Source organism: Mastacembelus armatus, chromosome 3, assembly GCF_900324485.2.
Source record: "Mastacembelus armatus chromosome 3, fMasArm1.2, whole genome shotgun sequence".
NCBI lineage: Eukaryota > Metazoa > Chordata > Actinopteri > Synbranchiformes > Mastacembelidae > Mastacembelus > Mastacembelus armatus.
In genome coordinates, this window is record NC_046635.1 from 12,078,567 (window position 1) to 12,101,117 (window position 22,551).

Here is a 22,551-nt window from a genome sequence, read left to right on the forward strand (position 1 = left end):
TACTTCGGAAAAATCTATATTTTTGTTAGATGATACGTACTACTGAGTACACGTTGTAGTTACTTCCAAGTAGTGTTTGCTTTGCTGTAGAGTCTATAAAGATTAGCACTTGTCTGCCAAGTAGTTTTGTATTATCGGCCAATGTGCAGCGGTGACTGTGGCGCTATTACCCAAAGAGATGTTTGCTACCTGAGTTTATTTTAGTCCCTCAACTCAATCTCTGGCAGAAGGTTACTGAGGAATGTGAAATAATCAAAACACATTAGACCAAAGATGAAAAGCAACTAATGGAGATTAGTTGACATGCTGTTCCTCAAACAAAGCCTTGCACATTAGTGGCCTTGCCTGTGACAAAAAAAAACTATAGAGTGTTGCGGGTTCAAACTCTGAGGAAGTGCCAGCAGAATTTACAGGCACTTAAAGACGATGGAGTGACAATTACAAATCAGTTTTATGCACACGAACCAAATGATCCTGTCTTATCCTCTCCTGACTTCCTCAAAAAACTGTTGGAAACGCATTGTAGGTGAAAATACTAAGAGATAAATATATTATATTGAGTAGTAGTATGTGTTACAACAGTGCAGCCATGCGAATGTGCATCTGCTGATTTTTATTCCTGTGAACAGGTGACAAATGATTCACAAAATGATTTAAACCTTTGTATTTGATAGATTACAAACATGTGAAGGTATTTTTAAACAAGAAATATATTTTTTGCAATCATTTTATGAAAGGGCCTCACAAATGGAAATTATTATAGTTTTATTATTTTATGGCATGAGAGATTTCACAAAGGTCCGTGGATGTACATATGTGTTCATGTTGCTGTATTTTTAATCAGAGGATTGTACAGAGGATTCAATCATAGGACATTTGTGGGATTAAAAGTGACACAATCAGTTTAACTTTCTTTTTAAAAGCAAACAATATAAACCAAAGATTTTTCTGAAAGTCACCGTTGCATATTGGCAAGAGATCAGTTTAAAAGCTTTTTATCTTTATGTGAAATATTGTCTTTTTCATTGCCTTCATACCCCTTTTCTAACTGTATAAAGTGTTGTACTATGAAAAATCAGGATAAAACTTTACAGTTTCTTAATCATTTATTTGCCTAAAATTACCATTACCTATTTTTGATCTGTTGTCTTTCAAGATAAAATGGACAGAGTGGAGTCATGTTTATCCTGCTTTTGTAAAGTATAAGAAGGATGCACATTTCCATTTTAACTTGAACCCTGTATTCATATAGCGTATCTTGCATTATTGTAACAGATCAGAGCAACAGCATTAAGCATGTTGTACTAAACAGATATACAGATTCTGAATTGGGTCTTTTGTAGTTCATACAGATACATAAGTGCTACCTCAGGTTTTTTATATGTCATATTCTCATGATAGGAGTCGATCCAAACACTTGGGTTGTTATTGTCTGTGAGTAAGGTCCATATAGCAGAGCCAAGATGTTGTCCTGCTGTCTTTCATCTCACGAACAGTGTAGTGTTGGAATTGCATTCTGGTTTGTGCATGTTTGTTTAAAACACAAGAGTCTGGTCTACACATGAACTGACTCACGCTTTGTTCTTCCGTTTTCAGAAATGTTGTGCTTAAATAATGTGTGGTGGAGCACGGTGGGTCATTTACAGTCAAACTCAGGGCGACCCACTGCTGCTGCTCCTCACAGAGAAAAGCAGGTGTTATGTATGGAAAACTGAATGTACCTTTTTGTAATTATTATGTTTTCTGATATTATATGTTAATGTTTTGTTATATTTTGTCAGTTTGTCTTTGCAAAGTTAGTTGTAAGTTGGTTTTTGCCAAAAATGTTTAGTTAGGAGATTTTAGACAATGTTTAATTATGAAAAAGTCTGATTCTCTGTTTAAATAAAAGTACCACAATTACAAATGTCTGCAGTTGTTTTTACAAGGCATGTTGTTAAGTTGTTCTGGTTAAAACACAAAACATAGAAGTTATGGATAGATATAATATATATATATATATATATATTGTGCAAGCGCTTTTTATAGTGGCTGATCCTCACCAACCAGTCCAGCCACATATCTGGTGAATGCTTTCCATTCATCAGAACAAAAAATCAGTAGACACTGAAACAATAAACACGTGTTTTCTGATGAACACTTCGACATTTCAGCATCTGCATTTTACTCTGCATCGAGGCTGCTTTGTCACGCTTCCTTGTTTATGTTTTTCCTGCCACAACGTTTGTTTCCACACGGTTTGCGCCACCTTCCCCGAGCCTGTTTTGGCCATCGCGCTGACTTATGGGAAATGAAGTTTTACCAGTTGACGAGAAGATATTGCGCAGGGGCTGCAGCTCGGCAATTCCAAACTACATTTCCCGTTAGAGTTAGTTGACAGTGTTGTTAACAGATAACCTGGGCTTGGACATACTGCAATAACCGCGGAGCTGCCTGCAAACAGCTTTCCTGTTGGACATAATCACCGGTGAGTTAAGTCATTTTCCTTCATTTTTAGAAACCAGGGATGCTACATGGCTCACAGGGTACGGTGTCGGCACGGCACCAATGGTGTGCTGCGGGGCGACGTTAATATCCAGCCTGGTAACTTGGTTGACTAGCTGCGAAATAAACGCAAAATGTCGTGATTTGTCGCTAACAGGAGAAACAGTTGTCAGCCACGGATGTCACCTGTATGTCTGAGGCAGGTAAAGTGCTGTCTGTCGGACTGTCAGGCCGCAGGAGCTGGCATCATCTGTTGGCTGTCACTGTCACCGCTGGAGGGCGTCGTTGTAACTGTTAGTGTTTGTAAACATTTATTATTTACATGGCCAAGACGAGGTATCAGTCTCAATGATGAGCAGTTAGAGACCAGTAATGGGGCCGGGACTGTAGTTACATGGACTATATATCTTCTCAAGTGTTGACAGTGAAGGGTACTTAACATTTCTGCAGTAAGACTGCCAGGGATCATGTTGGCTGATGCTTGGGTCTTCATCGACAGAGTTAATAATCAGGTACAGCATTAGTTTCCTTGATGCAAATGTCAGCGTCATCAGGGATCAGTGATCATGGATTAAAAAATTCTGCCATGACAATATACTCAATATATCAATACCCATAATATCAAAAGCGTATGTCTGTTTTCATCACTGCTAATGCACTTTTATCAAAAATCCCCAACTGATCAGTATATTAAATTTTACATTCAGTTGTAATAGTGATGTATATTGTCATACTGAAAGTACAGTTTTTGAGAATTCTGTCCATTTGATACTACATCTAATCCACTACATTATATACCAAACATCAAAACGCTTGATCCTATTATTTGAAGCTTCAGCCCTATAATGTAATCAGGCTGCCTGTTTTATAATATGCACACATCTTTTTTTATACTATGCAAACACTTGGAAATTTAACTGGAATTATGTTATCGAATTTAATAGCTTGATACATTGATTTCCAGTAATAAAAGAATTATGTTTAAACCAATGATTAAACTGATGATCTGTTGTGTGTATAATGTACAGAACTGTATGCTTGTGCATTTTGGTCTTTAGGTTTTTCAGCACGATAAATCTCCATCACCAGTGTTTAATTTCTCTGTTAGAAATGTCGGAGACGTCCAGTGATGCAGAGTCATCCTGTGGCTGGACCATCATTGAGGTATAAAAATCATCTTTCCATTTTCTTAACCCTACATTTTTCAAGTTATCAGTCTTGCCATGAAGGTTTGTGTGTTTTTTCAGGTGACTGCAAGGAGAGAAGAGGTTGTTACTACTGAAAATGTTTTTAGATATTTCTAATTAGGATTTATGTCTGCATAGTTCAACATCACTTTTCAGAAAAAGAATAAACTGAAGCAACTTGTTTGCAAAAATACACTTGTGTTAGAAAAATCCAAGCTTGGTTTAGGAATAAGATTTGTTTTGCTGGAGTTGTGCAATTAGACTAGTTTTGCTTATACATTTTTATAGTTGCAAAATGTTTCTTTTTTTATGGAATTTAAAGATATTTTTAGCTGCATGTATTCGATGAGTTAATAAGTGACTGAGATTCCAGTTTAGACTGGCAGTGCATTTTGGATGTAAATAACTTTTACTAAGGTTTGATCACTTACCAACAGTGATTTTTTTTTTTTAACCATATACATGTGTGAAACCTACACACTGAAGGTCTTACATCATTCTGGCCAGTTTATGTTTGTTCGCTCACAATAGAGAATGTCTTTTTTTTTTCTGTGTTCAATGTAGTATTTATGTTAGAATAAGGGCATTGTAAATTGCTAACTGTGTTATGAGAATTGTCATTTTGTAGACAGATTTATGTAAAGGGTGTAACCAGGCATGTCATTGTTGAGGAAACCCAGGTTTTCTGTGCAAATCACCAAGACATGTAAATGTATGGATGTGAACTCTGTATGAACTCTGAAGTTAACCTATGTTTCAACTTTCCCCTGTTGTGTAAAGTGAGACGGTGCCTGGAACCCATGTAACCACCTCCAGATATAAATTAAAGTGTTCTGAGCGGGCTCGGGGCTGCAGCCGGAGATAAGCAACAAGTTTGCATCTCCTAACAGTCACGAGCTCAACCTAGAACAAAGAAAAGAAAGTCTCTGTTTAAATGTTTGATTAGAACCAACATTTATTGGTGTTTCCGCCCGGTTTCCAATACAGCATCAACGGTGAAGAGGAGGACGAGGACGCTGGAAAACTGCGCGCAGTCGGTCCCATAGGGGACCGAGGAAAATCCACCCTCGTGAATTCGACGGGAGGTCGGTGTCTACTCGCCTGAAAAGATCCTCTTCACTTCTGCTGCTTGACGGAGGCCGGACAAGAGACGTTTCTGCAGAAATAGGTGAGCTGCGTTGACTTCTATGTCTGGGACATAGCAGTGTCTGGGACACTAGAAAGCAGCTGCAGAGTTCGTCAGGGACGAAACCTATGTCAGGGACATAGCAGTGTCAGGGACACTAGAAAGCAGCTGTAAGTTCGTCAGGGACGAAACCTATGTCAGGGACATAGTAGTGTCAGGGACACTTGAAAAGTAAAAGCGCTATTCGTCAGGGACGAAAAGAAAGTATCAGGGATACTGAAACACGTGTGAGTGAATGAGAGCGTGTGAGTGAATGAGAGCGTGTGATTGATGGTAGTTGACGGACTATTGTCGGCTGAATAGAGCAGTGTCACTACCTATTAAAACTGTGTATTTTGTTGGGCACAAGTAAAAATTGAGAAGTTGAGTGTGGTGGACGGCTGTATCCGCAGGTAATTAGTACCTGTAGAAGCTTGATACAGTGGACGATCCCCGCGCTGTTGTGACTGATCGTTTGCTTGTGCCAAAGTTGCAACTATGGGAAAGGGGAACAGTAAACCCCAATTAATGGGGGATCCTAAATTTATGAACACTTATTCTCCCGGATCAGCGAGATATTTAGGAGAATGGAAGAAAAAGTATGAGTTTCCTGGAAAGTTGGAAACCTGCGCATGCGATAAATTGGTAACTCAGTTAAAAGCAGAAATGGCCATAGTAGAACCTAAGAAAATTGATAAATTTAAATTGCAGCTCATTGAGGCAGTAAAGTGGCAAGAGCAAGCTGAGAAGAGAAGGCAGAAGAGAAGAGATAAAAAGTCCCTCATAGCAGCCCTCCAAGAGGACCCAGCTGATTTTGTAGGGCGTCCACAAGCGTTAATTCAACAAGAAGAAGCAGCGGCTGCGGCTGCTACGGCTGCTGCAGCGGCTGCCGCACCTGTGACGGGGGCAGCGAGGACAGCTGCGGCCCCGCCTCCTACGGCTGGACTTGCTCTAATCAGTCCTAGCCACACTAGATCAGGAAATCTGTATGGTCCTTTAAGTGATGAGGTCCAAGGACTGGCAGAGGCTATGTCAAAATTAAGTCCGTTTAGGGACCTCCAGGGTGATGGGTCAAGGATGGGGCCCCGTCCTGATCCGCCGCCCTGGCCACCATTGACTGACCCAGCCAGCATCTTTCCAGCCATAGAGGTGCCTAACCCTCATTTTGGAGTAGGGAATGATAATAGGCCCCTTCTCCTGGTAAGGAGACCGTGGTCTTGTAAGGAGCTAGAGGATGCAGTAAAAGGGCTAGGGGACCCCTTCGCTAATGTTCGTCAATGGATTGTAAATCTGCAACAACTTAGACAAACTTACAATTTGGACGGGCAGGAGATTGACTCAGTGTGCAGGAAAGCTTTAGGACACAGATATGGAGGAGTGAGGGGAGGATATACAGGGCGGACTCCAGGGGGGGAGGTTTTGGCCCCCGGAGACCCAGTCTTAGACAACCAAGTTGCATTACTGACAGATAGAGTAAAAAATGCATTTGTTAAACCTCCTGATTACCAAGCTATTGCCCAATGTAAACAGAAAGAAGGTGAGGATGTGCAGGACTATAGAGGACGGCTAGAGGAAGTGTTTAAAGCAAACAGTGGTTTGGATCCCTCTGACACTGTCGCTTCCCCCTATCAGCAACAACTGAAACAGGCCTTGCTGAGTGGGTTTCTTCCGTCCATCACCCACCACATCCGAAAGCTAAATATTAATACACCCACAGATGGAGTGACTCGAATAATGAATTATGCACAGCATGCCCAAGACTTACAGAAACATAAATCAGAACAACAATCAAAAGCTGCAGTGTTTGCACTACTGGATGTCATGAGTGACAGGGGAGGAGGAGGTCCTTCACAGTACAGCAGGAGAGGATTCAGAGGAAGAGGCAGAGGTAGAGGGAGCTCAGGAAGAGGTTCTGGAAATAGGAAATGGAAGGATGATGTATGCTATAATTGCGGTAGACCAGGACACTTTGCCCGTGATTGTGATGAGCAGAACCAGAGCTCAGGGAGAGATGAAGGCAGACGATCAGAAGAGTATAGGAGACCAGGACCCTTTAACCCCCAAGCATGACTAGGCCCTATTGTAGATGAAATGCTGGACCTTGAAGAAATTGTAGACACTTATTATAATTCAGAAGGGAATAAGGTAATGCCCATTAGAATGCTAAAAATTAATGGAGTAAAAATAAAGTTTTTGTGTGACACAGGAGCAGACAGAACAGTCTTGAGGGATAAAGTTCCTGGCGTGACAAGAGGTGATAAAAATATTTTTGTAAAATCAGCAAATGGACAGGTCACCCCTTGCAGTTTCTCCCAAAGTTTTGTGATTGAGGATGAGGCATCTGGCTTTCAGGAAAAGGTAATGGCAGTTTTGTGTCCTAACTGTCCTGTGAATTTATTGGGCAGAGATCTGTTGAGCAAATTAAAAATATCTCTAGTACCTACTACAAACGGGATGGCAGCCATAGGCCCGGGGGAGGAGATCCCCTCTTATGTAGTGCTGAAACAAGGGGCGCCACATTACTGGTGGTCCCTAGATCTGCCCATGCCTGACCCTGGGCGCACAGGAGAGCAGCTCCTGCGCCTGCTGCCTGATCCTCAACCACCACACTCAGAAAGCCTCTCCCCAGAGCAGATGCATGTCACCCTCTATTATAAACACACCCCAGGTCCAGATTTTGACTATGTACGGAAGTTTGAGAAGTTAGGGCCACAGAGAATAACACTTAAGACCCTTTATACTGATAGGAAAGGAAAGGCAGTCTGCTCTGTTAGTCTTCCTCCAGAAGCTAAGCGCCTCTTGATGGGATGGACACCTAATCCTCACTTGTCAGTGTCTCAGACGAATGACATGCACTGGGAGGAGTTAAAGCAGTTTTTGAATAAAGCTGAGAGTATTTGTGATTGGCATGAAGACGAAGGAGGCTGGTTTAGTAATAGTGTGGGAAGCTGTTTTTACAAAAACTTAAATTGGGTTGTAACGGCCACTCCCCGTGCTCACATGGGGGAGGATGACCGAGAATGAGTGTTACTTCTGGAGGAGTTAGATCCGTGTTTGGCTGAGGTGCCTGACAGTTTCTGGTCTCGAAGCAAAACTGATGTAGGCCTAATGACTACAGCTCCAGAAGTTATTATTAAGGCCAAATCTGATTATAGACCTAGGATAAAGCAGTATCCCCTTAAACCAGACGCCCTTCAGGGAATCAGGCCTGTGGTACAAGAGATGCTTGATGCAGGGATCCTGGTGAGGGCACCAGAGGCTCAGTGTAACACCCCTATATTCCCAGTGAAAAAAGCTGATGGGAGGAGTTGGAGGATGATTCAAGACTTAAGGGAAGTAAATAAAGCAGTTGAAAGTAGGGCCCCGTGTGTCCCAGATCCTCACACTTTGCTGAACCATATAAAACCTGAAATGAAGTGGTTCACGGTTGTGGATCTTAGTAATGCTTTTTTCTCTATCCCAGTACATCCAGACTCACAGGGATGGTTTGGGTTCACCTTTGAGGGAAAGAAACTCACCTACACCAGGTTGCCACAGGGTTATGTTGATAGCCCCACTATATTTGTATCAGAATTGGAAAATTGCTTATCTACATTCCATGTGCCTTCACATAGCCGAATTTTGACCTATGTGGATGATATCTTAATTACATCAGACACTCAGCAGCATAACAAAGACACGACGATAGCACTGTTCAAACATTTAGAAAGAACAGGTAACAGAGCATCTCCAAAAAAGCTACAGTGGGCTACTTCTGAAGTTGTATTCCTGGGTCATAAACTAACACCAGAAGGCAGAGCCCTGACTGAATCCAGAAAAGCAGCGGCGCAGGGACAGTTTGGAAAATGTAACCTTTACCTCATGGACGAAGTGAAACAGCCTATAGATCATGAAGTACTTTCAGACATGCAGAAAAGAGCTCCACCGGCTGAACAGCAACTCTGGCTCAAAGGAGGAGCCATAATTGAGCAAGATCTTTTTAAGATTAAAGACAAACTTTGCCTACCTAGAAGTCTCTATCGTACGGCAGCTATTTTGACGCATGGGCCTTGCCATGTGTCAACAGGAGGGATGGTATATGCAGTGGAAAAGTATTTTCATGCACCAGGTTTTAATAACTACTCAAAAAATTTTTGTAAATCCTGTTTGACTTGCTGTAAGCATAACCCACAGGGAAATCTCAGACCAAAGAGAGGGAGATTCCCCAATCCGGACTATCCATTCCAAGTTATTCACATGGATTTCATAGAGTTGTCACAATGTCAGACATACAAGTATTGTCTTGTTCTGATAGATGCATACTCTAAGTGGGTTGAGATTGTGCCCAGCAAAAGTGCTGATGCACTAACAGTGGCCAAAGCACTGTGTAAAAGTATAATCCCGGATCATGGAATCCCACAGCGAGTCTACAGTGATAATGGTCCACATTTTGTAAATGAAGTAGTTACGCAGATGTCTAAACATCTGGGTTTTGAGTTGAAAAACCACTGTTCATACCATCCCCAAAGTGCAGGCCTGGTAGAAAGAACTAATGGCACTATAAAGATGAGACTGAGGAAAACTATGGAGCAAACGGGAAGGACATGGGTGGAATGTCTCCCCCTGGTGAAAATGTATATGAGGGTCACGCCAACAGACAGAGGCCTGACCCCATTTGAAATCCTTTATGGAAGATCTTTTACACTTCCCATTTGTGACAATGTGTGTGAAAAACCTCAAGGAGAAACTACTCTAGCTGAATGGATGAGCAAGATGTTGCAAACTAGAGAAGTCATGAGTGCAAATAATCTGCCAAGAGATGTTTTGTCTCCACAGGTGCAGAGAGTCAAACCTGGTGACCAAGTCCTGATAAAGGTCATCAAGAGGAAGACCTGGTCCACTCCCAAGTGGGAGGGGCCCTACACAGTGATCCTGACCACTCCCACTGCAGTGAAGATTCAGGAGAGACCTACGTGGATTCACCAGAGCCACTGCAAGATACTACAGCCACTAGGAGCCGAGTAAGGTGGAAGTCGGCCGGTATCAAAACCCTTGGCTGCTGAAGAGACCATCTGATCCTTACTCCCAGCTATGGCTCTCCATCGGCTGATTCTGTGTCTAGGGACACTAAGTATTGTCTGTTATGCAAGCACAGACTGTAAATATTTACAAGACTGTAAATACCACTTGCTCCCAACAAAGGGGTTTCCAATTTGGCATACAGCTACAAAAACTACGGATCAGGACCTACCAAGTATCCTCTTGCAGACATGCTACAGGTTGTGTAAATACTGATTATGTGTGAACTGTTTGTGCTCTGATAGAGGACCAGAGGTGGTCGCCCAGGAGCCTGGGGGCCGGTTGGGAATTTTTCCTTTACAGAAGGTTTTCGCCCAACCCCTCACAGAGCCTTGCTTCTCCAAATCTTGTTTAGTCATAATGACGAGTTTCCAGAAAATCCTACAAGGAAGATGGAAAACTCTGATACTATGGTGAAAATGACAAACAGGAGGGAAATGTTAGAATAAGGGCATTGTAAATTGCTAACTGTGTTATGAGAATTGTCATTTTGTAGACAGATTTATGTAAAGGGTGTAACCAGGCATGTCATTGTTGAGGAAACCCAGGTTTTCTGTGCAAATCACCAAGACATGTAAATGTATGGATGTGAACTCTGTATGAACTCTGAAGTTAACCTATGTTTCAACTTTCCCCTGTTGTGTAAAGTGAGACGGTGCCTGGAACCCATGTAACCACCTCCAGATATAAATTAAAGTGTTCTGAGCGGGCTCGGGGCTGCAGCCGGAGATAAGCAACAAGTTTGCATCTCCTAACAGTCACGAGCTCAACCTAGAACAAAGAAAAGAAAGTCTCTGTTTAAATGTTTGATTAGAACCAACAATTTATTTTTCTGTTTTGTAGCTGCACAGCATCTCTCACAGACGAGTCTTTTTTGTCCTTATTTGTCGAGATGTTAATCTGAACTGAACATCATGGAGAGTTTGTGATATTTGCTTATTGTGTGTATAGGGTTCAGATATTGAGACTTTAGGATCAGAGGCTCCAGTGGAATATGGAGCCGAGCTGTTAGAGCACCCTCCACTGGAGGAAGTAGAGCTGCAGAACAAGCAAGCCTCTGCATCTGGTGGTAAGAAACCTCAAATTATCAGTTAACAGTGGTGGGTTCATTATAACTTAATGATGGTAATTAATGTGATGTTATAAAATCAAATGGATTTAGGGAGAATTGACAAAACCAGGAGAGAATGGTTTTAGCTGGGATTTTTTCTACTTTTTAAAACATCTGGTATTTTACATTTGCACTGGATTTTAACATTTTACCCTGTTTTATTGTGTCCGTTGTGCTGTTTATGCTTTATTAATTAAATTGCAACTGTTGCAATTGTTTTGTAGCAAAAATACCCAGCATTTAGTGTTGTTGGTTTCATATTGATTATATTTCAGCTGGGCGTATTGAAGAGAAGGGTGCTGATTCACTTGATGACACACTGGGAGAACCAACTGTAGTTGAGACACTGTACGCCTCGAAGGTGAGAAGAGAAAATAACTTGCTGGGGCCTGTTGTGTGAACAGCCAGTTTGTTGCTGCTCTAAACTGTACCAAACATCTTCAATCGTCTGCAGGCCGGGGACAGTGCTGTAGGGAAAGATGTGAGCATGTTGTCCTCCAGTGATCACTCGGACATCGTTACTCTGGGAGACTTGAAGGACGACGAGCACCCAGAGGTCGGGCAGGAGGCAGCCGCCAGCGAGGAGTCCTACCTTGGCATGTCGTGCAGCAGCCAGTATGCTTTCACTCCTGCAGAGACTGGTATGACTGCAGAACCACACACACTGACATATTGACCTACACTGATGTTTACTTTAGCAGGCTGATTTTATCTCAACCCACAGTCAACACAGAGAAACTTGACACATGAACAAAAAAACTTTTCTTTCTCTGCCCTGTTTTCTGCCTTGCCAAAGCAGGGTTGATGTTGAGTCACTGGAAACTTCCACAGAGTCTGGTGAACTTAGGCTACCATCTGAGAAGTCAGCTCACTGGAGGCCGCTCTTTTCCAGGTGGCAGATGTGAAACTGGAGTGAATCTAATAGGGTGTTAAGCTTCTTCAGCAATGCAAAGAACTAATCCTAATTAGTTGCTGACGAACATGGCCACTGTTCAAACATTTGAGTCAACTGGGCTTGTTATAAAGCATGTTCAAAAACATTCATAATGCTGGGTCAAGAATTTGCAAGTGTTTCTCAGCTGAATCAGCTAGTTTTAGTAGTATTTGTCACCTGCATGATTAACTTCGCTGCATGTTTTCTGAGTTATTTTTGTGTGCACTGTTGAAAAACCCTAAATCTTGTTTACATCATCTAACCACTCTAACTATTTTGCTGTAGTTTTCCCAGTGCAGCAGCCTGCAGTGACAAACTCAAGCAGCAGTGAGGATGAGGCAGGAAGAAGCTCCAGTACTGTCATACGGAGACGAAGGTTGAGGAAGAATACCACAAGCGCCATGGCGGAGCCTGAGGAGGAGGAGGAGGCTCGGGAGTCTGGTCCGAGTGATGGAGAGGTGGAAGAGAAGGAAGTCAATCAAGAGAAGAAGCAGGAGGTTCAGGCTGACGTTACACCTGCTGCTGCTCCAGATTTCCCAACACAAGGCCAGAGCAGCAGCGTCCTCAACAGGTGTATCCTGCTCGCTCTCATCATAGCCATGAGCATGGGCTTTGGTCACTTCTATGGTAAGACATTTGCTGCAGAATAAGAGCAGTTTACTGATGTTATACTGAAAATACGGTATACGACAAAAACGACTACAGCCATATGCAGGCTCCTAAATGTCTCAAAATTCTACCATTTGACAGGAATTCTATTATGTTGAAATGAAGGATATTTGATTTTATGTCTAATTTAAAATAACATTGACTACATGGGAAAATATGGGCCATCAAAGTACAATTTGCAATTAGTCAATGCCAATACTATAAAATGAACTGATTGAAACTGTTTTGAAGGAGGTTTGAAATTTTTAAACAACTAAAAAACAAAAGGAACAGGTTCACTATAATGAGGGGTGCACTGATTTGTGTTGCAGATGGTTCTTAAATTTGAACTTTCATTCTATTTTAATAAATAAAACATTTCTGTCTTTCAAATTAAGTGACCTTATCTTTCGTGCGCTTTGGCTAAAAACAACCAAAATTCTACTGAATGGAAAGAATTTGCAATTACTTTACATTTTAGTGATAATTGTACAGTTACTTTACACTCTCCATATAGTACAATTGGATGTACATATTTCTCATTGCCATAGGATTTACAATATCTTTGTCCTGTTTGACTCAGCCTGGGTTGTTAAGATTTGATGTTGTTCTTGTTTCTGTCTGTAGTGCAGTGGCTTCCTGTTAGAGTTAACTGACACAGATTTTCGTAAGAGTTGGACTCGGTCTCTCATTGCAACATTAGAAACGTAGTTTGTGTGAGTATATGTGTTCCTCCCTGACCCGAGTTTCTTTTTGCATGGTTATAAACCTTAGGTACATTCCAGATTCAAGAAAGACGGAAAACTTCAGAGAAAATCAGAGTCAATGAGCTTGATGCCATGAGGGATCTACTTCAACTGCACGTTAGAGACCAGCCGATCAGGTGTCCGCACTAAGTTCGGATATGGTAATCCTGGGGGAGCCCGGGACCACCAGGTCGTCTAAGGAGGGGTGCACCCAGCCCAGGTCGGAAACGGAGCAGGTCAGAGCCCCCGTGCCGCTCAGTAGTGGGATCGCGCCTGTAAATAGACGCTGTAGTGCAGCCTGAGTGATACAGCAGGACCCGGTCTCTTTATACGGGTCAACAAACAACCGACACGACGCTCACGGTCAAACTTTATGTGGGGACACAATACAACAGCTTCACGTCTGTTGGTCCCACAGCGCCTCCACCTGGACCAGAGGAGCAATGACCATCAGTGACACCAGTCAATGCAACAGCACAGACTCAGTAAAGTCCCAGGGGTTTTCTCCACAGCACTGAGTGAACCTGGTCCAGAGGAGAACTGTTCATAATAACCCAACACTTTTCTCCCTACAGATTCTGGAAAATATCTGTATCCTGAACCTCCACCTATAGTCTCAGCCAGCAAAATCCAGCCTCATCCTCCACCTGCCCTTTCAGGCAAATAGCTGAAAAACATTCATCAGCTCCAGAAGTAGCCTCCACCTTCTGCTCCTGCCAGACATATTATGCCTCAGCCTCCACCTACAGCTCCCACCAGTCAGCAGTGATCCCAGCCTTCACCTGCTGCCTCTTCTAGCCACCTCCATCCCCAGGCACCACCTTCAGATTCCAGCTCCATCCACTGCCCTCAGGTAAAAATAAGCTTTGAGGTGATGGAGGATAAAAGTGTCTCAGCTGATACATTCAAGGCCCATTTCTGTTTTAATGTGCATCATATTCTTCTTCTCACAGGTATTTCCATGTGCTGCATGATGGACCAACACACATCCATCAGCATCAACCTGCATCATCTGGAAACTGGGACAGTGATGCTGAACTTCATCCATCACAAAGAGCTCTTCTTCCTCCCACTAGGCTTTGGACTCCAGATAGTAACCAGTGTGATGTAGAGTAGTAAGACATATTTGTAGTGTTTCACTGTCTGACCGTGCAGTTGGAGTTAATCTGATGTTTTAATGCATTGAAGAAATCAAGCCTGTCCAAGTGTTTAAATGAAAACCAGGATGTTCTACATCAGTGTGGAGGTGAACAGGAAACATGGGGACCATCAACAACTGGGCTCTAAAATGTCCACTATTTATTTGAATTGAGCTTTGCTGATGTCTGGTGTTTTAACACATATTGTTTGTGGTTTTCTCCAGGACCTGTTGGACTTCAAAGACTTCCAGATCTTCCAGGAGCTGATCAGGGCCCACAAGGGCAGTTTCTTCTAGAAGATCAGTACATCAGAGATGTTCATTCCTCCTCTCCATCCTCCATGTTCACCAACGACCGCTGCTCCTCTCCCAGACTGACAGCTCCTCTTCACATGGGCCCTTTCTCTCAGCTGCAGCCACACAGATATTTCCTTCTCTCCTCCAAACTAGAAGCTTCTTCATGCTGAGCTCTCGCCCCTAAAATACACCTGAGAAGTAGATTTGACAAAGCGAACATTGAAATGCACCAGTGAACCATGTGCTGCTTATTTATGGCAAACCTTGGAAAAATATATGAGAAAACATGGAACAGTTTAGAAAAAGTGAAATTTCCTGCATTAAGTTCATAGAATTATGAAACTGTCATGGTTTAACAACAGAGTTGTCAGATATAGTGCAGATTGTGTATCATTGCTTCTTATAGTTCTTCTCTTTGTGTTTTCTAAGAAGCAATAATGAAAATGTCCTGATTTAAGAAGATTCTTTCTTTTTGTCAGTGTATTTATCAGAGCATCCCCACAAAAAAGACGATTATTCAAGTGTACTTTGTTTGTACATGTCAGAGATAAACTAAACAAAATTATACTCAAGTATACTTGGCTTATACTGTCAGGTATACAGATAAAATTGAAATGCATTCAGCCTGTGCTTTTCCTTATATTCAGGTGTACTTGGCTTGTACAACAGTGTATCTGGACTATACTTGTACTTCATTTTTTGATATAGATATATCCTTAGTATAATGAAGTTTGAGTTTTGGAAGAAGCCATAATAAAAATGTCCTGACTTCAAAAGTCTTTGTGTTGTTGTGAGTGTATTTAACAGTGCAGCTCAGTTTGAGCCATAGTGGATGGAAACTTCTATTCAACATAACAGCAGGTTCAAAAACCCTAAAGCTGTGAGTTGGAGCAGCTGATCAGACTGAAGGAAACAGGAGTGAGAAGATGTTAGTGCAGCTTGGTGTGGACACAAACACAGTCCTGAGTCAAACACACACAGGAAATAAAGCAGAGGCTGAATCTGATCAACACCTAAGAAGGTCTGAATCCTGAAAATCTTCAAAGGGCTTTTTAAAGCTCATCAGTGTGATGCTGCAGTAACAGCTGTGACACCTGACACAGGTTGAACCCTGATGGATTTACATGACACTTCAGCTTCATCGCTGTTTCTCTATTTCTGTGAAAACCTTCAGAAACCAGCTGTTTGTTGGTGACACCGACCCACCTCCACCTGGACTAGAGGACCAGAGACCCTCGGTCACGCCTGATGACGTCACGTGCGTGACCCTCACAGCCGCTATGAATGAAGACAGCTCCCGCCGGGTGCGGTGGCGCGCGCCTGTAATCCAAGCTACGGGAGGCTGAGGCTGGAGGAGCAGGTCAGAGCCCCCGTGCCGCTCAGTATTGGGATCGCGCCTGTAAATAGACGCTGTAGTGCAGCCTGAGTGATACAGCGGGACCCGGTCTCTTTATACGGGTCAACAAACAACCGACACGACGCTCACGGTCAAACTTTATGTGGGGACACGATACAACAGCTTCATGTTTGTTGGTCCCACAGCGCCTCCACCTGGACCAGAGGAGCAATGACCATCAGTGACACCAGTCAATGCAACAGCACAGACTCAGAAAAGTCCCAGGGGTTTTCTCCACAGCACTGAGTGAACCTGGTCCAGAGGAGAACTGTTCATAATAACCCAACACTTTTCTCTTGGTTTTATTGTCCATAGAAATCAAATCTGTCCACAAAAGGCCAATTCTCTGCAAAAAAGTACTTTACACGAAAAAAAAAGATTCCTCTTCATCACTTCAGAATGAAGAAACGAGTCCACTGTCACAACAAACATCCATGTGTGTATGTAGACAAGCTGGATATCAGTGTGCAAGCAAAAAGACACATTAATATTTGTTTCTGATGGAGTCAGCACATCAATTTGCTCATGTTCTCTCACAAGAGACTTTATAGGGCAGTTTCATTATTTGTCCACACAGCCAGGTCTCCTGGACTAACACAGAGCATTTGATGTAGATGATGGTTTTAACTAGAGTGAAGCTTGAACTGCGATAAAACAGATCCGACTATAAACGAACTGCACACATGCAGCTTTTATGGAGCTGTGTTCTGCCTGTTTGATAAGATAATGACCAAACAGGCAAATTATTATTGCGACAAATGAAATTTCTATCTGATCATTCAGACAAACATGTTATTGATAATCATTTGTTCAGTTGCGTTTAGATCCGCACTGATGCAGCAGGTTGAAATGATTCATATGCGTCGCCTATAGGTGCTGTGCCACGTGCGTAAAATGCGCACGGCGCCTCTCTCAGTGCGGAGACGCACACACTGTATCAGTCCAGCTGCTGTGTGATGCTGCCAGAGTTTGGCAAACACAAAGGAAAGAAAACTTCATAGAAACAGTCGCAGGAAACAAACGGACAACGCTCAGTGTGTGAAAGACAGTGTCGCTAATTCTCATTAATGTCGTTGTTTTCTGACCAGTTATTTAAATGGACAGAGGCGGATCATTGTAGAGCAAAGCGGAAGAGCCTAAACTGAACATATATGACCTGTGCTGTGGGAGTTTTGGAGAAGTGTTGGTGTGTGTGTGTCCGCGCCTCCTTCACTTAAAGCCTCCAAATTGGCTTTTGCGCGCTCTGTGATGTTTATGGACCAGTGTCTGTGCTGGAAGAACATCTGGGGTCTTGTCTGCGGAAACAACCTTTAAAACCAATAAAGTCCAAACTTTGAATCCTGGACTAGTTTTCTCTTCGTGTCTGACACGGTGACGTTTGTTTGGTGAAAATAAACCTGAACGCTGGAAACTCTGACGCAGATACAGTGAAAATGGAAAATACCCGACGACCAGTCTGTAACAGATGAGCTGCAGTTTAGCTGCTCTATGAAAACACTGTCAAAACTCGTAGCCTGTGAATCCAGATGTTCACACGAAGACTGACACCAACTTTCTAGCAGAGAATATGACCGAGGACGCAGCCACATCTGTAATTTGAACCATTTCATTTCTTCTTTTCCAGCCGATCATTCAGACACATCAGGTGTATAATTGTCGCTGAGCCATGAAAACAGAATCCGCTGGTCCAGTATAATATGAGGAGGAAGTGTGAGTGAGGACCAGTCAGATCTGTAACTATATGGAGCTGATCTCAGCTCTGGGCTGACTGGATCCAACTTTAATCCCAGATGTGTCTGGAAACACACATGTGACAAAATGGAGGTCAAGGATTCCACGGTTGCTATGGTTTGGCTCCAGGTGCGTCATTTTGATAAGAACATCAGTTAAACAAAAACAAAAGCTCAGACGGTCAAGAAAAGTTTTCACCACTTTCACTCGACGATTTCTGCCAAACTCCCTCTTGTCCTGAGGACTTCTTCCGTCCTGACAAGGACTAAACCCTCCCAGAAAGTGACCAAAGCGACACAACTGACTTCCATCATGGAAAACGTGAGACTGAAGCCTTTGAAAGTCTGAGGTGTTTTCTGTGTTTTACCGTGGACACTGGGAGAACAGCCCCAGTGTTCACTGATATAAACAGGCGCAGAAACAGACTGACGAGCCAAACACGCATAAAAGCATGAACTCTGTTTTTAGATCTGTGATCAAATGGTTTCTGTCAGCAGCAGTCATACATAGTGTATAGACCTACAACATATTGGGATTGCAAGTGTGGTAATAAGTACAACAGTGAAGTACTTGAAGTTAGTAGTCTCTGTCATTCTCAGCAGGTATTTGAGATTAGATTTCCATACAGTATATGGCAACACAGTGGGAATAAGCAACACAACATAACAACAGGGGACATGATAAAGGTCCTAAGGTGGACCTGCTTTATTACCTGACCATGAGGACCAGTCCTGAGGAGGCTCCTGTGTCCACATCTCCTTTAAAAACCTGCAGTTTCAGTGTTTTCTGACATGTAGTCAAGTCTTACACTGATGAGTTAGTCAGGCTGCTGCTCTCCAAGAGGCCAGATAATATTTCAGCTTAGAAACACTGCAGGCTGCACTGATGACCATTTTCTCCTGTGAGATTTCAAACCATGATACTGAGGAAGACCTTCATCCTGTCGTGTTGCTGATGTCTCCCAGGTGCTGGACTCGCAGCCAAAGCATCAACGGGCTGCTGCTGCTGCCGCTGCTGTCGCTGCTGCTGCCACTGCTGCTGACGCTGCTGCTGCCGCTGCTGCTGCCTTCCGTTCCTGGAAGAGGAAGAGGACCTCAGGGGCCCATCCTTCCAAACCTTCTGCTTCACACCCAGAGGTGCTGGACTCGCAGCTAAAGCGTCAACGGGCTGCTGCTGCTGTCGCTGCTGCCGCCACTGCTACTGCCGCCGCTGCTGTTGGCGAGGCTGCTGCTGCCTTCCGTCCCCGGAAGAGGAAGAGGACCTCAGGGGCCCATCCTTCCAAACATTCTGCTTCACACCCAGAGGTGCTGGACTCGCAGCTAAAGCATCAACGGGCTGCTGTTGCTGTCGCTGCTGCCGCCACTGCTACTGCCGCCGCTGCTGTTGCCGCCGCTGCTGCTGCCTTCCGTCCCCGGAAGAGGAAGAGGACCTCAGGGGCCCGTCCTTCCAAACCTTCTGCTTCACACCCAGAGGTGCTGGACTCGCAGCTAAAGCATCTACGGGCTGCTGTTGCTGTCGCTGACGCCGCCGCTGCTACTGCCACCGCTGCTGTTGCGGCCGCTGCTGCTGCCTTCCGTCCCCGGAAGAGGAAGAGGACCTCAGGGGCCCGTCCTTCCAAACCTTCTGCTTCACACACAGAGTTTCCCACCCCTCAGCCCTCCCGCCCAGCTGCTGACATTCCTCAGTCCACCATCCCACCTGAGCTGCCACCGGTCTTCAACGTGGCCCCTGCTCCACTGCAGCACGACGGCCCTTTGAAGATCCACAACCGCTCAGTGGAAGAGTACCAGCAGCTCTACCATGAGGTGGTCGATGACCCGCTGAAGTAAGTTGGTGTTAAACATCACATCACGTTCTTACAAACACACCAAAATCTGTCTGGTTGTCCATGAAGAAGCATTTTTATCCGCTGGATCTTTCTGTCTCTTCTGCTCCTCACAGGTACAAGGACGGCCGTGTGGAGGTGGACGTGTCCTACGGGGTTGGAGTCTACCCTCCCCTTCATGATGCGGACACTATGGGAGACCCAAATCCCAGGAAGTCCCTGAGAAAAAGAGCAAAGAAACTGAAGTGAAGAAGTTTCTAACAGCTCAAACAGACTCTACCTGTAAATAATATTGGAGACTGAAGTCAATAGGTCACATGACTCAGCACAGACTTAGAGCAACAGACACCACTGCCAGATCACCCCCCACCTGTTCAAACCAGCTAAAGCTCCACATTCATCCTCCACCTAAAACCTCTGCCAGCCACTTTCTGCTGCCTCCAACATCCACCTGCAAACCAAACCTTCACCTTAAACCTCTGTCGACCTCCACCTACAGCCTCTGTCAGAAATCTGCATTTTCCTCCTCCACCTGCAGATACAGTCAGACACATGTAGTCTGACCAGCCACATGATGCTTCTGCCAGAAGTTGCTGCCTCCACCTGCACATTCTGGCAGATTCCCAAGCCTCCAACTACAACCTCTGCCAGTAACCTGCCATTTCCACCTCCACCTGCAGGTCCTGGCAAACTCAGTCTGACCATCCACCTGAAGCCTCTGCCAGAAACCTGTAGTAGCTGCCTCCACCTACAGATTCTGGCAGAGAGCTACTGCCTAAACCTCAACTTGTGTCTTCTGCCAGCAACATGCAGTTTGGACCTCCACCTGCATGTTCTGGCAAACTGAATCTGACCATCCACCTGACGCCTCTACCAGAAACCTGTAGTAGCTGCCTCCACCTACAGATTCTGGCAGAGAGCTACTGCCTAAACCTCAACTTATGTCTCCTGCAAGAAACATGCAGTTTGGACCTCCACCTGCATGTTCTGGCAAACTGAATCTGACCATCCACCTGAAGCCTCTACCAGAAACCTGTAGTAGCTGCCTCCACCTACAGATTCTGGCAGAGAGCTACTGCCTAAACCTCAACTTATGTCTCCTGCAAGAAACATGCAGTTTGGACCTCCACCTGCATGTTCTGGCAAACTGAATCTGACCATCCACCTGAAGCCTCTACCAGAAACCTGTAGTAGCTGCCTCCACCTACAGATTCTGGCAGAGAGCTACTGCCTAAACCTCAACTTATGCCTCCTGCAAGAAACATGCATTTTACATTCAAGGCCCATTTCTGTTTTAATGTGCATCATATTCTTCTTCTCACAGGTATTTCCATGTGCTCCACCTCCGGATTCTAACAAACTCTACTAAGCTGTGATTACACCTACATACACTGCCAGAAACTTGTAGTTGCTGCCTCCACCTACAGATTCTGGCAAATATCTGTATCCTGAACCTCCACCTATAGTCTCAGCCAGCAAAATCCAGCCTCATCCTCCACCTGCCCTTTCAGGCAAATAGCTGAAAAACATTCATCAGCTCCAGAAGTAGCCTCCACCTTCTGCTCCTGCCAGACATATTATGCCTCAGCCTCCACCTACAGCTCCCACCAGTCAGCAGTGATCCCAGCCTTCACCTGCTGCCTCTTCTAGCCACCTCCATCCCCAGGCACCACCTTCAGATTCCAGCTCCATCCACTGCCCTCAGATAAAAATAAGCTTTGAGGTGATGGAGGATAAAAGGGTCTCAGCTGATACATTCAAGGCCCATTTCTGTTTTAATGTCCATCATATTCTTCTTCTCACAGGTATTTCCATGTGCTGCATGATGGACCAACACACATCCATCAGCATCAACCTGCATCATCTGGAAACTGGGACAGTGATGCTGAACTTCATCCATCACAAAGAGCTCTTCTTCCTCCCACTAGGCTTTGGACTCCAGATAGTAACCAGTGTGATGTAGAGTAGTAAGACATATTTGTAGTGTTTCACTGTCTGACCGTGCAGTTGGAGTTAATCTGATGTTTTAATGCATTGAAGAAATCAAGCCTGTCCAAGTGTTTAAATGAAAACCAGGATGTTCTACATCAGTGTGGAGGTGAACAGGAAACATGGGGACCATCAACAACTGGGCTCTAAAAATGTCCACTATTTATTTGAATTGAGCTTTGCTGATGTCTGGTGTTTTAACACATATTGTTTGTGGTTTTCTCCAGGACCTGTTGGACTTCAAAGACTTCCAGATCTTCCAGGAGCTGATCAGGGCCCACAAGGGCAGTTTCTTCTAGAAGATCAGTACATCAGAGATGTTCATTCCTCCTCTCCATCCTCCATGTTCACCAACGACCGCTGCTCCTCTCCCAGACTGACAGCTCCTCTTCACATGGGCCCTTTCTCTCAGCTGCAGCCACACAGATATTTCCTTCTCTCCTCCAAACTAGAAGCTTCTTCATGCTGAGCTCTCGCCCCTAAAATACACCTGAGAAGTAGATTTGACAAAGCGAACATTGAAATGCACCAGTGAACCATGTGCTGCTTATTTATGGCAAACCTTGGAAAAATATATGAGAAAACATGGAACAGTTTAGAAAAAGTGAAATTTCCTGCATTAAGTTCATAGAATTATGAAACTGTCATGGTTTAACAACAGAGTTGTCAGATATAGTGCAGATTGTGTATCATTGCTTCTTATAGTTCTTCTCTTTGTGTTTTCTAAGAAGCAATAATGAAAATGTCCTGATTTAAGAAGATTCTTTCTTTTTGTCAGTGTATTTATCAGAGCATCCCCACAAAAAAGACGATTATTCAAGTGTACTTTGTTTGTACATGTC

General features: G+C 43.9%; 1 protein-coding gene across 3 annotated transcripts; it reads left to right on the plus strand.

Annotated features, from left to right (window-relative positions):
- The first annotated feature begins 2,341 nt into the window (after positions 1-2,341).
- LOC113137790 (cell cycle progression protein 1-like) lies at positions 2,342-15,327 on the plus strand. 3 transcript variants are annotated; one of them, XM_026319612.1, is made up of 9 exons: positions 2,342-2,467; positions 3,593-3,648; positions 10,846-10,963; positions 11,281-11,366; positions 11,460-11,646; positions 12,225-12,566; positions 13,362-14,186; positions 14,287-14,579; positions 14,697-15,327. In XM_026319612.1, the coding sequence occupies exons 2-7, from the start codon at positions 3,595-3,597 to the stop codon at positions 13,481-13,483; spliced, it is 909 nt and encodes a 302-aa protein (XP_026175397.1). In that variant the 5' UTR covers positions 2,342-2,467; positions 3,593-3,594; the 3' UTR covers positions 13,484-14,186; positions 14,287-14,579; positions 14,697-15,327. The 3 variants fall into 3 exon arrangements, with proteins under 3 accessions (XP_026175397.1, XP_026175395.1, XP_026175396.1); XM_026319610.1 differs by having other exon boundaries at positions 2,357-2,467; positions 3,543-3,648; XM_026319611.1 differs by having other exon boundaries at positions 2,357-2,467; positions 3,543-3,648; positions 14,287-14,448; positions 14,697-15,324.
- Positions 15,328-22,551: the final 7,224 nt, after the last annotated feature.